The sequence below is a fragment of the Triticum urartu genome, chromosome 5A (genome assembly GCF_056163025.1).
Source record: "Triticum urartu cultivar PI428250 chromosome 5A, HENAU_Tu73, whole genome shotgun sequence".
Taxonomy (NCBI): domain Eukaryota; kingdom Viridiplantae; phylum Streptophyta; class Magnoliopsida; order Poales; family Poaceae; genus Triticum; species Triticum urartu.
This window is the reverse complement of record NC_141877.1, coordinates 385,287,461-385,302,097: the sequence shown is the minus strand read 5'-3', so window position 1 is coordinate 385,302,097 and position 14,637 is coordinate 385,287,461. Positions and strand designations below refer to the sequence as shown.

Genomic DNA, 14,637 nt, shown 5'->3' with positions numbered 1-14,637 from the left:
GGGTTGCGGGATTGAGCCGAGCCGAGCTCACTCCTATGCGCTTCTTTTTGCCGGTCGGGAACGGAGAGTCTTTGACAGGTGGAGCCACGATCTGAGACGTCGGATCGTGGGCTACCGACTTGGACGTGGGTTCAGCCCACGTCTCTCCACGCGCAGCCGCACATATATATGTGGGGAGCTGCCAACCCTAGCCGCCACGAAACAGAACGCATCTCCGCCTCCACGCCCACGTCGTTCCTCTGCTGCTGCTGCCGCCGGCGACTCCGTCCCGTTCACCGCGTACACAGTTGACGGGAGAGCAGGCCTCTGAAACCCCGCCTCTCCAGATCCTGTACGGGAGAGGGGCGATTAGGTTTTTGGGTAGCGACTACGCGACTGCTCACTTCTGTTCATCTACGTCCACATCACCTTCGTCATCACCATGTCGACCGACGCCGACCGTGCCGCCGCTGAGAAGGCCGAGGCCGACAAGAAGGCCGCCGAGGATGCTGCGGCTACTGCCGCCGTCACCGCCGCCGCATGGCCGATTGGAGGGTATACATCGTTTATCCCTCTCATGTTTCTTTCTATTGTAGCAATACTAGCGATATGCGTAGATGTTTCTACTATATGTGTAGTACGTGCTCTGTTAGATCGTAACCAGTGTGTTATCAATACTGTCAATGTCATGCTCATAATTTATTCATGAATTAATTTAATCGGAAAACTGCCTATTTTCTTATCAGGCACTTCTTCAGGATTTTTGTACTCCTCCTCGATCCTCTTCTTCATCATTGCTTGTGTTTCAGGGCCCAGCTACTCCTCTTCCCTCTGCCTTTCCAACTCATCATTAGTTCATTAGTAAAGTTAACTTGCTCTTGTGAGTATCCATCGTTCTGAAAATCCATCATAGCAGCATCTTCAGCATGTTTCTCATTGCTTTCTACAAGTCCTTTAGAAATTTGCAATTCATTGTTCTCTTTCTCCATTTTCTGCTTTTCTAACATCTCCTCCTTGAGTTGCATCTCCTTCTCTAGCTCTGACAAACTAACATGTTGCTGCTGTTTCTCTCTGTCCCCCTGAGCAGTCATGTCAACATCCTGCATACTTCTAGAACTCGGCCCCACATCAGTTTCACCGTTTCTGTTCTTCTTTGCAGTTCTGTCCTCAGATCTTTTATGCATACTATCCTCAGCTCCAACACTTGGCCTAACCTCTATGTGTGAATTTATAATTGTGCGCAAATTGACCAGTAGTACCACCTAGCAGAGGGATCTGACTGTGCCAGGGTTGTAGGTGAGGGGGATGCAAACCGTGCGGAGGTCCCTGCTGCCGCGTGCTGCAGCCGTGGTCGAATCCAAACAGAGTACCGCTTCTAAGAAGAGGGAAGGAAGGATCAACGGCGACCTCGTATCTCACTCCTTCAGCCGGATGCCGGAATATGCGTATTGGCTTGGAAACCTGAAAGACTGTTTGCCTGAAAGATAACAGGGAAGAAAGCGAAAGATAGTACTCCCTGAGTGTATCATTCAGAAAGAGGCTCATGATCCCTGTGTGTATTATGTTGGCCATTATCTGAAGCAAAAGTTATTGCGCTGTTAAATTCGTGTGCTCAGTAGGAACATAGCAGATGGAGGTTTGAGTTTGACTGTAGCTCATCTCGCAACGATCTTTTGCAAATCAAGCATACTATTGCTGAACATTATCATGTCCAAATCTTCATAAGAAGCCGGTTTAATTAGGCCCTAAGCAAAAATGTTTGGGTATTTTGCGGTGAGCGTGGATCGAACACGCGACCTTCAGATCTTCAGTCTGACGCTCTCCCAACTGAGCTATCCCCGCTGTGTGAAATTTTCATCTCAGAACAATAATAAAACTTATAGCTCCAAAAGTTTTGACAGCCAGCTTACACCACTGTTTTTCTCCCGAGGAAAACAGATGCTTAACTATACTAAACGTTTTGAAGGCCTGAAAATTGCCTTATACTCCCTCCGTTCATAAATATTTGTCTTTCTAGATATTTCAACAAATGACTACATACGAAGCAAAATGAGTGAATCTACACTCTAAAATATGTCTACATACATCCGTATGTGGTAGTTCATTTGAAATATCTAGAAAGACAAATATTTAGGAACGGAGGGAGTATTACCCTACCTATCGGGGTTTGGTGCAACAGTGGCGTCGGAGGACGACTATTTGTTGGCAGGGGCGAACGATGAGCGATCAAGGAGTTAGGACGAGCACACAGTAGGTTTACCGAGGTTTTGCCCTAGAAGTTGTCGGTATTATCATATTTTTACATTTACATACGTTCTTAGATCATGAAAATACCATAGAACTCCCTACTGAATGGTTACTTGGGGTTGTCAAACATTCCCGAAACTGGAGATCATAAAGATAACTTATGTGTAGACTGAAAAAGTATGTCAAGATGCTGAGGATTAAATATATATCAAGGCATCTTACAAATTTCATGTTTACCCAATTCTAAGCCAGCCTATGTGTACAAAAGAAAGCTCCTAAATATCGATGTCGCTTCATGCTACCATTACAAGAAGAGTCGATTGCACGATGGCAACCACATAGCCCCAAGGTGTGAGTGTCTCCCAAGACCGGACACCAGGGATGACAATGGAATATGCAAGTAAACACATACTTCCAAATCACATTTGCCAAAGAGTTGGCCCTAGCCGCCATCATGGACAAATTTCTTGTCCACTTGCCTCTGGTTGCCATCTTGGTGTTTAGAGGTGGGCGCCTTCATTCTTGAAGACTTCGTCAACATCTAATGATAGTCGTGGTGTTTTACGAATAAATTTACTCCGGTTCTCTGTGGCAGTGTCATGGATCCACAGAGGTATCGTCCTTACGGATTTGATTATTCAAATTTGATGAATTTATGTGCCATGTTGTTTCTGTTGGTTTGGTTCTTTTCTTGGTGTTATGGTCAAGATTTCTAGAGGATCCTCCTAACGTTCATAGCTCACAACATTCCATCTTTTTGGATGAACGGTTCAAGAGATTTTAGAAACCACTTCATCGACAATCAAGTTCGTGTTGGACGAGTCGCAATATTGCTGCTTCAATTCAACTGTAGTCTTGGTAGTTTTTTGTCTTGCAAAGATCAATACTATGAAAAAGATCTTTACAAGAGATTTTGTGGTCTCTTAGATCGTGAGTCCAAAGTAATGCATCCATAATGATTGAGTATTAATAAAGTTCGAAAAAATTGCCCCTTCCAGCCCGTTTGATCGTGTGTCGGCAGCCAACCTTTGCCCTCCTCCGGTTCCTAGCAGAAGCGGCTATTGCGGAAAGCACCAGAACTAAAAAGAAAGAGCGACCTGCAACGGTTTGATTTGGGGAAGCAACCAAGGCGTCACCGCTCTTTTGGCCGTAGGCAGCCACATCGAAATTGGTTCTGATCTCATTTCACTTCCTGTAAGAAAAGAGAAAATGTCGTTTCTTTGGGTGGTGCTGAGTACTAAGGCCAACTCTAACTCCCGACCCACATGAATGCATATTTTATCAATTGTTTGTCCGTTTGGGTTGCCAGGAGGGTAGTGCATCCAACGGGGTGACTCATTTGGTCCACCCATTCATTTTTTACTCAAATTGTCATTCACAACCAAATAACAACTGAATGAAACATTACAAATTATTAAACAAACAGAGTCACGTAGTTTACAACGAAATAAATAAAAATCACATAGTTTACAACCAAATTAATTTAAAATTGTAATAATACTCTCTCTATAAATAATATAAGTACCTTTTAGATCACTATAATACATTGGAAGAAAAAAGTAGATACAACTATTGGTTTCTCATGTGATTCCACATATGCTCAACCAAGTCATGTCGAAGTTGAACGTGAGTTGTTCAATCATGCATTTCATGATAAAATTGGATGAACCATGCATATGTTGTCACTTCAGTCTCATGCTCAACGTTTTCACCCTCGTAACCCCCCTAGTTATATATGATGTCATCACGCTCATCCTCTACGATCATGATGTGTATGATCACACAAGCAGTCTTCACATCTCACATAGTCTGGATGCTTCATGTTCTAGCAGGGTGCCGAACAATAGCTCATCGAGAGGAGCACACCAAAACCACACTCCACGTCCTTCCTAACACACTCTTGTTTTGGGGAAACTTGCCTTCTTCTCTCCATCGAGGATAGATACCATCAGCTAGATATTATCCCTTTTTGTACTGGTGGTCATCGATCTTAAAGTTGACTTTTGGGGAATTATCTTTTGAAAGCCTCGCGAACCCCGAGATTGTGAGAACCTGCCATGCCAAAAAAGTGTCAAATTCATAGATGTTGTGTCGCCACAACTTCAAATATGACGGTGCAAGTTTCAACATGTCCCTTATCTTTCCCATGCCAAGCAAATAGATAGTTCTTCACTCCCAGTTCATACAATCTATACTTCCAAGTATCCTCGGAAAGCCTCTCGATTCATTGACCGCTAACAACCAGGTTGTATCCACATCATTTGGTTCTCTCAAATACTCCGAGCCAAACACTGTAACCACAACTTTGTAGAACATGTACAATGACTCAAGGTATGTGGACTCACTCATAATCGACGAAACTCCATATGCAAGCATCTGAACAGTTGTAGTACATTTCTGATAAGAGGAGAGTCAAACATTTCCAAGAGCATCATAATTGCATTTGAAGTAATCATCATACCCCATCACTCCCTCCCGAATACGGTTGGAAAATGGTCTCACAATTCGGAAGTGTCGCCGGAAAAGCCTGGTAAAGAACAATGGTTTTGTGAGATTGAAATAATCATTGTAGAGTAGGACATGGCCATTTTCTTTGTTATGATTCAACCCAGGAGTATGGCCCGGGGTCGATCCCCTAAACAATGGTCTCTGCCTTGAAATGTGCTCATTGACGATGAAAGTAGCAACCACAACATCATCATCTTCGGACGATTCTTTGGACGATGATGAACATATGGTGTTATTTTACAAAACTCATCCGAGCTACCCGCCATGATCCTTCGGAGTGATGAAAACGTACCTCACTAGGCAGCGACAGGCATGGACGAGCCTTGGCCGGGCCAAGCAAACAGCTGAACACCATGTGGGCAGCGATGGAGGCGGGCGTGGATGAGTCGCGGTTGTCGAACCCTACGTCCTCTGGCGGCGACCGTGGAGGTAGCAGTGGTATGCCGAAGGCTGCCGATGACCTTCGGAAGGCGGGCCTTGAACTACTCCGTCCGCTGCAAGAAGCGGTCACAACGCCGGCAGTGTGGGCGCGTGGATGCGGCAGCGGGGGTTGCGGTGGTGGTAAAGAGGCCGGAAGTTGAGTGGCGGCAGCAAGGACGAAGAAACCAGGGTGTGTGTGAAGGGGGGTGCCCTATGTGCCACAGAAGGGCGGTCCAAGGGAGGATAAGGGGAGGACGTCGTCGACATTCGTGGCATGTCCATGCGGATGCAAACTCAGACCAAAAGGACCAATAATGGGTTGAAGCGGACATGAAAACATGTACCCATCCATTTGCGTCGACGCATTGGATTGAGTTTTTGTCCGTGCGGAAACAAACGGGTGCGGACGGACGAAATGCGTCAGTGAGCTGGCCTAGGCTTTTTAATTAGAAAAACCTTGGTGGTGTGTCCGCGATTTAGGTTTGATCGGTGATTAATAATCTGAGAAATTCGGCGAGAGAAAACGAAGAAACCGGACCGCATTACCCGAGCCCGAACTCCCAACCCCTACTGGACAGCGGGGTCCACGCCGTTTCCGGTGGGGCGCAACCCACTTTCCGGGATTCCTGCTTCCCCTGATCCCCCTCCTCCCCCCCTCTCTCACTCGGTTTATTCCTCTTTTTTTCCACGCTCGGCGCATCCGGAGACAGCACAGGCAGCTCCCCCCATAATTGCCTGTGCCACTGGTTGTTGGACTGGAAGCCGCCTCCCTCCCCCCCCTGTCCTCCCCCTGCCCGTCCTCGACCTCGCCGCCGGCCAGCGATGGAGCGGCGATCCACCACCCGCTTCTCGCCATCCGAGGTACAGCGCCATTCGCCCCCTCCCCCTCTCCCCCCATCCTCGCTGCCCCGATGCAGTGGCCCGCTGCTCTTCGCTGCTTCACGGGCGCCACCCCTCCCCGGTATTCGCTGTATCTGCGGCGTCGGATATGGTTAGGAGCTTCCCCTCCGGTTCGATAGGAAGAGGACGCTTGCCGTCCGACGCGATCCAGTCGTTTCGATGCCGCCCCATCCATTGGGTTTTGAGTTCGCGGCGGTTTCTGCTGCGGATGTTCCTTCGCCCTCGTTTTTATTAGGTTTCATCCGGGGGTGCTCTCCGTGAAGGGGAAGCTCCTCTTGGAAGGGGGAAATCTTATTGGATTTGTGTTGCTCCAGTGCCCTTATTTTGATAATATACACTTTTTTCCGTATTTGTCGGTGTTGTGGGTACTGACCATTTTTCCCCTTGCATGCGGATGCTGATTATTGTCGATATCGCGATTCTCCTGCTCTGGTTTCAATACGTTGTGTACTTCCGCGGCACATTGTTCTGTGCTGGCGTGTAATAATGGTATCTGATGGGGGGAAATCACTAGGGTTTTGTTTGGTGGGGCTGATGATTCCCAAACGTTGGACCAAAATGTCAGTTGATAGTCCAAGCAACTGTAGGGATGGAATTAGTGGAGCACTGCATTATATTATTCAGTTTGTAGATAGCATTTGAGACCTAATCTTTAGTTGTGGTGATAATTTAAAATGGTTGGAGGTTATTCCAGTCTAAAGGGTTTGTTAGTATGCAATATGTAGCATATGCGTTAAGCTGCGCCTATTTGTAAATGGACACCAAAACTTACTGTTTTCCGTTTGCCCCCTAGATGTGAGCATCTGCTCATGCATAAGTTTAATTTGGTGCTTTCATGAGGTAAGGGGATCCATCACCTTCGGACCAGTGAAAACAATCGGTTGCAGCTCGATTTCGATTGAAAAATATTTCTGAACACTCACCTTCTAGTATAAGAGCAATAGGCATACAACTATTATGTTTACTCCTGATGGAAAACCACTCAATCTGTTCCTTAATAGCTTCCTCCGAAAGAACTTCAAGTCATTTGACACAAGGCGGGCAAACATTGTAAATGCATTATTGTTTTGTACTTGCTTATCCATTTTGGAGCGAGGGTGGGATAATACTATCACTAGTAAGTGTGTACGTGCAATGCACGTTTATATTAGGCAGTATATTAGTTGCACGTGGATATTAGGTAGGATATTATTTGCGTGTTAATTATATGATTAGCGCTATATTTGGTATGATATTAATTGGACGCTAAATATGTTGAGCGCTCCCATCGGAGCAGTCTAGGTCGTTAAATTGACCTGGTTTGATGGCTGAGATTAGTTGGATCTGCTCCTTAGGGTCTTTTTATATTGGTATAGATGAAGTGCTTCATAGATCGGTTCACCTGGTTTCAGAGTTTGATATGGATCATCTAAACAATATAAATATTACTATGGATGGAGTTATTATTGTGCTATGTCGCTTATATCCTTAACTCGGGTGCTGCGTTCATGGCTAAATGCTGAATACTATTTTTGAGAGTTGGCATGGCTTTTATACATGTCCGAGCATTATTGTATTATTTAGTTTGTTGTGTAACTTAACGCTACTACCTGGATGTCTATTTTATGTTTTCGGGCCTAGTTTTGATGACTTGATGTGCAAACAGATATAGTGCAATTAGTGTGTCTGTATTTTGGGAATTGGTGAATTGCTTTTTGCTTACCATGTCATGCCTCATACCTATGTCTACTTGTTTTGGCCATGCTAACTAGTGCTAACTAGAAGTATTTCTTGGTACAGATTGCGAGGATGGAGAAGTTGGTTTCATCAGACAGAAAAGAGCAAGTCTTGGTTGATAGTTTCTGCCAGAAGCTTGTAGAAGAATTTAAGTGAGTGCCTTAACATACGGAACATATACTTCAATCGCAATTCCTAAGAGAACTTTTTTGGAGGACTGAAGTTATATTATGTTACCTTTTAAGCATACGTGTCATGTTGTTGCTTGACTGTATTTATGATAGTGTAAGTGACACTTCTGATATTTGGTCTCATTTTCTGCTCCTCTGTGTAGTCGTTCTCCAGCTCGAGTCGGAAGCAGAGCTCTACAGGCTACACAGGTGATGATGCCTTTTTACATTGTCCATGTTTCACCGAGTGTGTTTGCATGACATCTCTTTCAACAGGTTCGAGGATGGTTCCTTGATAAGCTCCCTGCATCAACTCCTAAACCTGCTTCCTTGCCTACTACTTCTGAAGAAAAGCCTTTAGCCTCAGAACCAGATGCGTTAGTTTCTGAGATAAAGACTTCAGCTTCTGAAGAAAAAGCTTTAGCTCTTGATACAAGTATTTCAAACAATGAGGATGCACTTTCTCCAGATTTACCCAAAGGTAGTCGCGAGTACTTGTCCGTTGAAACTTTATGCTTGGTGCTTGAAACCATTTACTAAATTTCTTATGTGCTGGCTTGTTTTCAGAGACTACAGATAAGGTTCCTGAATTTGAAGACTTGCAGTTTGAGGCCAAGTCATCAAAGGATTCTGCATGGTGAGGATCCTTTTACTTGCAAGAGCTATTTTCTCTCCTCTTTCCGTTTCCCCTTTCTCCCTTTTGTTTGCAACAATTCCATTCTTGTTTCCTTTGCCCCATTCTATTGTCTTCTGAGGAATCAAGTGACCATAAGATGAAAGCAAGGCACTTAATTCCTGTTGTACCTCGGTTTCTTTTATTAGGAGTGCCATTGAGCATGACTATAGTGGTGAATTATATTGATCAACTCTGCATAATATCTACTTGTTTTAATTAATTTCTAGCTAATGAGCACAAGAGGCTTTGACCATAACAGTTTATTTCCACCTCTCCTAATAATGCTAATAATAATGTAGTGATCCAAGACAGCATTGTCAATTGTAAACCTGGATGTTATACCTTTCTTCTAGCTGTCTGATTAGGATAGCTTGCACTTCTGTGTAATGTTTGTTAGTGTTATACCATGGAGCAGAAATCTTAATCGTTGTGCATGTAGCCAGAAAAAATGTGCTAGCATGCTTTGGTTGGGTATGTCTATCTACAAGTTTTCATCTTCCTTTTTTTTTCCTTAAATTTGGCAGCGACACTAAATTTTTCATATTCAATTGTGACATGCAGGTATGACGTCGCCCTTTTCTTGGCACACAGGAAGACAAGTTTGGGAGAAGTTGTAAGGAGAATAACTGATGTTTTTTTAGCTAAATAACTGATGTTGTATATAAGAGCATTTTTATATGTTATTTCCATGATTTGTTTGACAGCTGAGTAGGGAATCCTCTTTTATTTCAATTTGTAATTTCGTTCCAGAGTTATATCTTCTCTGCATTGCTGTTCTAGGAAGTCCGGGTGAGGTTTATCGGATATGGGGCTGAAGAAGATGAGTGGGTGAATGTCAGGAAGGCTGTCCGCCAGCAATCCATTCCGCTGGAGTCGTCCGAATGCCGAAGCATTGTCAAAGGAGATCTTGTCCTGTGTTTCAAGGTAGTGGCTAATGATTAACCTCGAGAAGCATTTCGTATGAACTGAGAACATTGTGTTTTGTTCTATCCTGCCGCGGCTTCTTACTGTTAAGTAGAGCTCTCGAGTTATTTATGTTCTTGTCGCAATTTTTACATCAGGAGAGTAATGATGAAGCACTGCATTTCGATGCACATGTTGTGGATGTCCAGCGGAAACAGCATGATATAAGGGGATGCAGATGCCTCTTCCATGTTGAATATGATCATGATCAAAGCCAGGTATGTTCAACTAGCGCGGTCATTGTTTCTTTCGGAATATCTCGTACCAAGCCATGAAATCTTCAATTGTTTTGTCATACTTGGTGTTTATACTGCTCTTTTCTTTGAGCCATGAATTTCAATGCTCGCACTATAGACTTAATCTCGCCAGATCTTCAGACAGTTCCCGATTTTCTTTTCCAGGAGATGGTGAACCTCAAGAGAATCTCCAGGCGGCCAAGATACCTTTGATGGCTTCTGCTACCATGGATCTGCTTCCTGCTGCTATCCGAGCTTGTGTCATACTAACGGGAGCCCTCGAATCTTAGTTGAGACTGCCGCACTCTGATTGTTTGTTTTTATTGATGTACTGTGTCTAGTAGTAAAACACCCGGGAGAGTAGTTAAGCCCCCTCTTTGGCACATAGCTGCTGTAACGGCTATGAGTAGGCTCCGTGATAGCCAATTTTTGCACACACACGAGAAAGTTGGTGCCAAAGCGGGGTGGAGAGCCGGATTTTAACTGATGTGTTGGGAGCAGATTACCATGCCATTATGTCAGTGTTTGCCGTTCTGAACCTCTTGGGGCGATTTGCTTCTGCTTCTGCACACCTGGTTTTAAGCGTTCAGTCTCGATACAGACATACAGTATCTAGTTTGGTGATTATAGCCGCTGATTTGGTCTCCTGCTCTGCTCTTTGAGGTAGAGGAGCAGTCCGCGAAATGCTACATTCCTCTCTGAATATAAATGCCTAGATATGGTAGCAGTCCACCAGCCCGTCTAGCTCAGTTGGTAGAGCGCAAGGCTCTTAACCTTGTGGTCGTGGGTTCGAACCCCACGGTGGGCGTTGTCACTCTCTCCAGATAGAGGGTAGTTAAGCGTACAGTTATCTTATTTGGGTGATATTTTTTTGCAAACTGCTTTCACCATGATATGTAGAGTACAACTGATTTAGGCATGTTATTTCTTTTTGAAAAAAAACTAAATCATCGGAAGTATTTACATTACATAATTTCTTCATGGAAATCACATTTCAAAACTTGACATGTGAACTGCTTTCACCATAATATGTACTACTATCTGGTTTAGGTGTGTCATTTCTTTTTGAAAGAAAAACTAAATCATCAAAAATATTTACATTAGATAATTTCTTCATGCAAATCGTATTCCTAAATTTGTCATGCAGACCCCTTACACCATAATATGTACTTCTATCAGGATAGTAGAGCGTACAGTTATCTTATTTGGGTGATATTTTTTTGCAAACTGCTTTCACCATGATATGTAGAGTACAACTGATTTAGGCATGTTATTTCTTTTTGAAAAAAAACTAAATCATCGGAAGTATTTACATTACATAATTTCTTCATGGAAATCACATTTCAAAACTTGACATGTGAAGTGCTTTCACCATAATATGTACTACTATCTGGTTTAGGTGTGTCATTTCTTTTTGAAAGAAAAACTAAATCATCAAAAATATTTACATTAGATAATTTCTTCATGCAAATCGTATTCCTAAATTTGTCATGCAGACCCCTTACACCATAATATGTACTTCTATCAGGATAGTAGAGCGTACAGCTATCTTATTTGGGTGATATTTTTTTTGCAAACTGCTTTCACCATGATATGTAGAGTACAACTGATTTAGGCATGTTATTTCTTTTTGAAAAAAACTAAATCATCGAAAGTATTTACATTAGATAATTTCTTCATGGAAATCACATTTCAAAACTTGACATGTGAACTGCTTTCACCATAATATGTACTACTATCTAGTTTAGGTGTGTCATTTCTTTTTGAAAGAAAAACTAAATCATCAAAAATATTTACATTAGATAATTTCTTCATGCAAATCGTATTCCTAAATTTGTCATGCAGACCCCTTACACCATAATATGTACTTCTATCAGGATAGTAGAGCGTACAGCTATCTTATTTGGGTGATATTTTTTTTGCAAACTGCTTTCACCATGATATGTAGAGTACAACTGATTTAGGCATGTTATTTCTTTTTGAAAAAAACTAAATCATCGAAAGTATTTACATTAGATAATTTCTTCATGGAAATCACATTTCAAAACTTGTCATGCGAACCGCTTTCACCATAATATGTATCACTATCTGGTTTAGGTGTGTCATTTCTTTTTTGAAAGAAAAACTAAATCATCAAAAATATTTACATTAGATAATTTCTTCATGCAAATCGTATTCCTAAATTTGTCATGCAGACCCCTTACACCATAATATGTACTTCTATCAGGTTTAGGTGTGTCCTTTTTTTTAAGAATACTCCATCTCCAAAAATATTTACATCAGATAATTTCTTTGTGGATATTGTATTCCTAATTTTTTTCATGAAGAGACTTTCACCATACTTAACTTTTCTATATTTATAATGGCGTTCTAATCTGAATTAGTGATTAAAAGGGACTTTTGAAGATCGAATGGAGGTCCAAAACTACACAACCTATGTGTGGAATTCGGGTTTCAATTTTTGTGACATGGTAAATACACATTGATAGGCACAAGGGTGTCATGATCTTTTGATGAGAAACACGCGTCGATTTGGTTGGAGTCAACTTTAACTATCTAACTATAGTGTGTGATGATGTCACCTTGTGCAACCGCTAAACAAACTTTATAGTTATTATTGACCACACCGAAGCACGATCAACTAGTTCATGAAGGGCTAGTTTCTATGAGTAATCGAAGAACAAGCAAGAAATATGATTTGCGATCTGAATATTGTGAATATAGACAGTAACAAAGCTAGTGGGGCCGCCGGGGGGGGGGGAGGACATGGCAGTGCCGTAGCCAACGCCCCGAGTCAACCTTATATGTATAGAAGCACTATAGCTACAATCAACAAAGAAAGCAGGCTCCAGACCCTGGGCCTGGCTATGCCCCTGGGCCCCCCTCCAAGATTGCAAAAAATAAAATGTATACACCCTTAAAAATTCATGTAAAACAACTAACAAGCTGTGCCCCCCCTGCTTGGCAATTTGTGTTTGGCCCCCCTTGCTCCATCCTGGAATATAGATAAAGTGTTGATAAAAGTTGGAGTTTTATAAGCTGTCTTGGCAAGACACAAATGAAGTACATGAAGTTGCAGCCATGTTGAACTTTTAACTAGACAAAACCCGAGTCTAACCGATGCCATAGGGGTTGTATATATGGAGGGAAAGAGAGGAATTCCGCTGGCCCGTTGTAGGGAGGGGGTGCTGAATCCACCTTAAGTCAGTTTCTTCCACTAATACAGTCTATAAAAAAACACCAATGGTCTTGCATTTCAAAATTATATGGTCCGATCCAAAAATAATAAAGTGGCGAACACTTATGAAAGGCTATGGACGAATATATGAAGTATTATCTTGTATATTTTTTCCATGTCCTCGGTCATTATGGTGGCTTAAAAGTCCTAAAATCTCCACTTGAAGCTTCATTGTCGTCCCTTGTGTGTTTGCCTTCATCTCCGTGCTCAATCATGCTTCAGTGCTCACCCCTCCTGTCCATTTTAGGTCATATATTCTTGAGCAATTCAAACATATCTATTTTAAGCAACATCATTGTATCATGAACAATGAAAAATAACCTTGGAAAACAAAAGTACCTGGTTAATTGGTGAGTGTGATACATTGATACGTCTCCAATGTATCTACTTTTCCAAACACTTTTGCCCTTATTTTGGACTCTAACTTGCATGATTTGAATGGAACTAACCCGGACTGACGCTGTTTTCAGCAGAATTGCCATGGTGTTATTTTTATGCAGAAATAAGAGTTCTCGGAATGACTTGAAAATCAACGGAGATTATTTTTGGAATATATAAAAAATGCTGGCGAAAAGATCCACGTCAGGGGGCCCACACCCTGTCCACGAGGGTGGGGGCGCGCCCCTGCCTCGTGGGCCCCCCTGACGCTCCACCGACCTCAACTCCAACTCCATATATTTACTTTCGGGGAGAAAAAAAATCAGAGAGAAGGATTCATCACCTTTTATGATACGAAGCCACCGCCAAGCCCTAAACTATCTCGGGAGGGCTGATCTGGAGTCCATTCGGGGCTCCGGAGAGGGGAATCCGTCGTCATCGTCATCATCAACCTTCCTCCATCGCCAATTTCATGATGCTCACCGCCGTGCGTGAGTAATTCCATCGTAGGCTTGTTAGACGATGATGGGTTAGATGAGATTTATCACGTAATTGAGTTAGTTTTGTTAGGGTTTGATCCCTAGTATTCACTATGTTCTGAGATTGATGTTGCTATGACTTTGCTATGCTTAATGCTTGTCACTAGGGCCCGAGTGCCATGATTTCAAATCTGAACCTATTATGTTTTCATGACTATATGTGAGTTCTTGATCCTATCTTGCAAGTCAATAGTCACCTACTATGTGTTATGATCCGGTAACCCCGAAGTGACAATAACCGGGACCACTCCCGGTGATGACTGTAGTTTTAGGAGTTCATGTATTCACTATGTGTTAATGCTTTGGTCCGGTACTCTATTAAAAGGAGGCCTTAATATCCCTTAGTTTACAATAGGACCCCGCTGCCACGGGAGGGTAGGACAAAAGATGTCATGCAAGTTCTTTTTCATAAGCACGTATGACTATATTCGGAATACATGCCTACATTACATTGATGAACTGGAGCTAGTTCTGTGTCACCCTATGTTATAACTGTTGCATGATTGATCGCATCCGACATAATTATCCATCACTGATCCATTGCCTACGAGCTTTTCACATATTGATCTTCGCTTATTTACTTTTCCGTTGCCACTGTTACAATTACTACAAAACCAATACTGCTACCGTTATCATTACTATCATATTACTTTGCTACTAACCTTGC

The 14,637-nt window shown here is 42.6% G+C and overlaps 1 protein-coding gene and 2 non-coding genes across 3 annotated transcripts; 2 read left to right on the top strand and 1 right to left on the bottom strand.

Moving 5' to 3' along the window:
* Positions 1-1,748: 1,748 nt before the first annotated feature.
* TRNAF-GAA (transfer RNA phenylalanine (anticodon GAA)) lies at positions 1,749-1,821 on the bottom strand. Its single transcript has one exon. It is a non-coding gene; the product is annotated as a tRNA-Phe (tRNA).
* A 4,024-nt stretch (positions 1,822-5,845) lies between these two features.
* LOC125509164 (protein SAWADEE HOMEODOMAIN HOMOLOG 2) lies at positions 5,846-10,355 on the top strand. Its single transcript, XM_048674069.2, has 9 exons — positions 5,846-6,015; positions 7,834-7,922; positions 8,105-8,150; positions 8,217-8,421; positions 8,508-8,577; positions 9,178-9,229; positions 9,397-9,540; positions 9,678-9,797; positions 9,981-10,355. Exons 1-9 carry the CDS (start codon positions 5,977-5,979, stop codon positions 10,026-10,028), a joined length of 813 nt encoding a protein of 270 aa, XP_048530026.1. The 5' UTR covers positions 5,846-5,976; the 3' UTR covers positions 10,029-10,355.
* A 195-nt stretch (positions 10,356-10,550) lies between these two features.
* Positions 10,551-10,623, top strand: TRNAK-CUU (transfer RNA lysine (anticodon CUU)). The gene has a single exon. It is a non-coding gene; the product is annotated as a tRNA-Lys (tRNA).
* Positions 10,624-14,637: the final 4,014 nt, after the last annotated feature.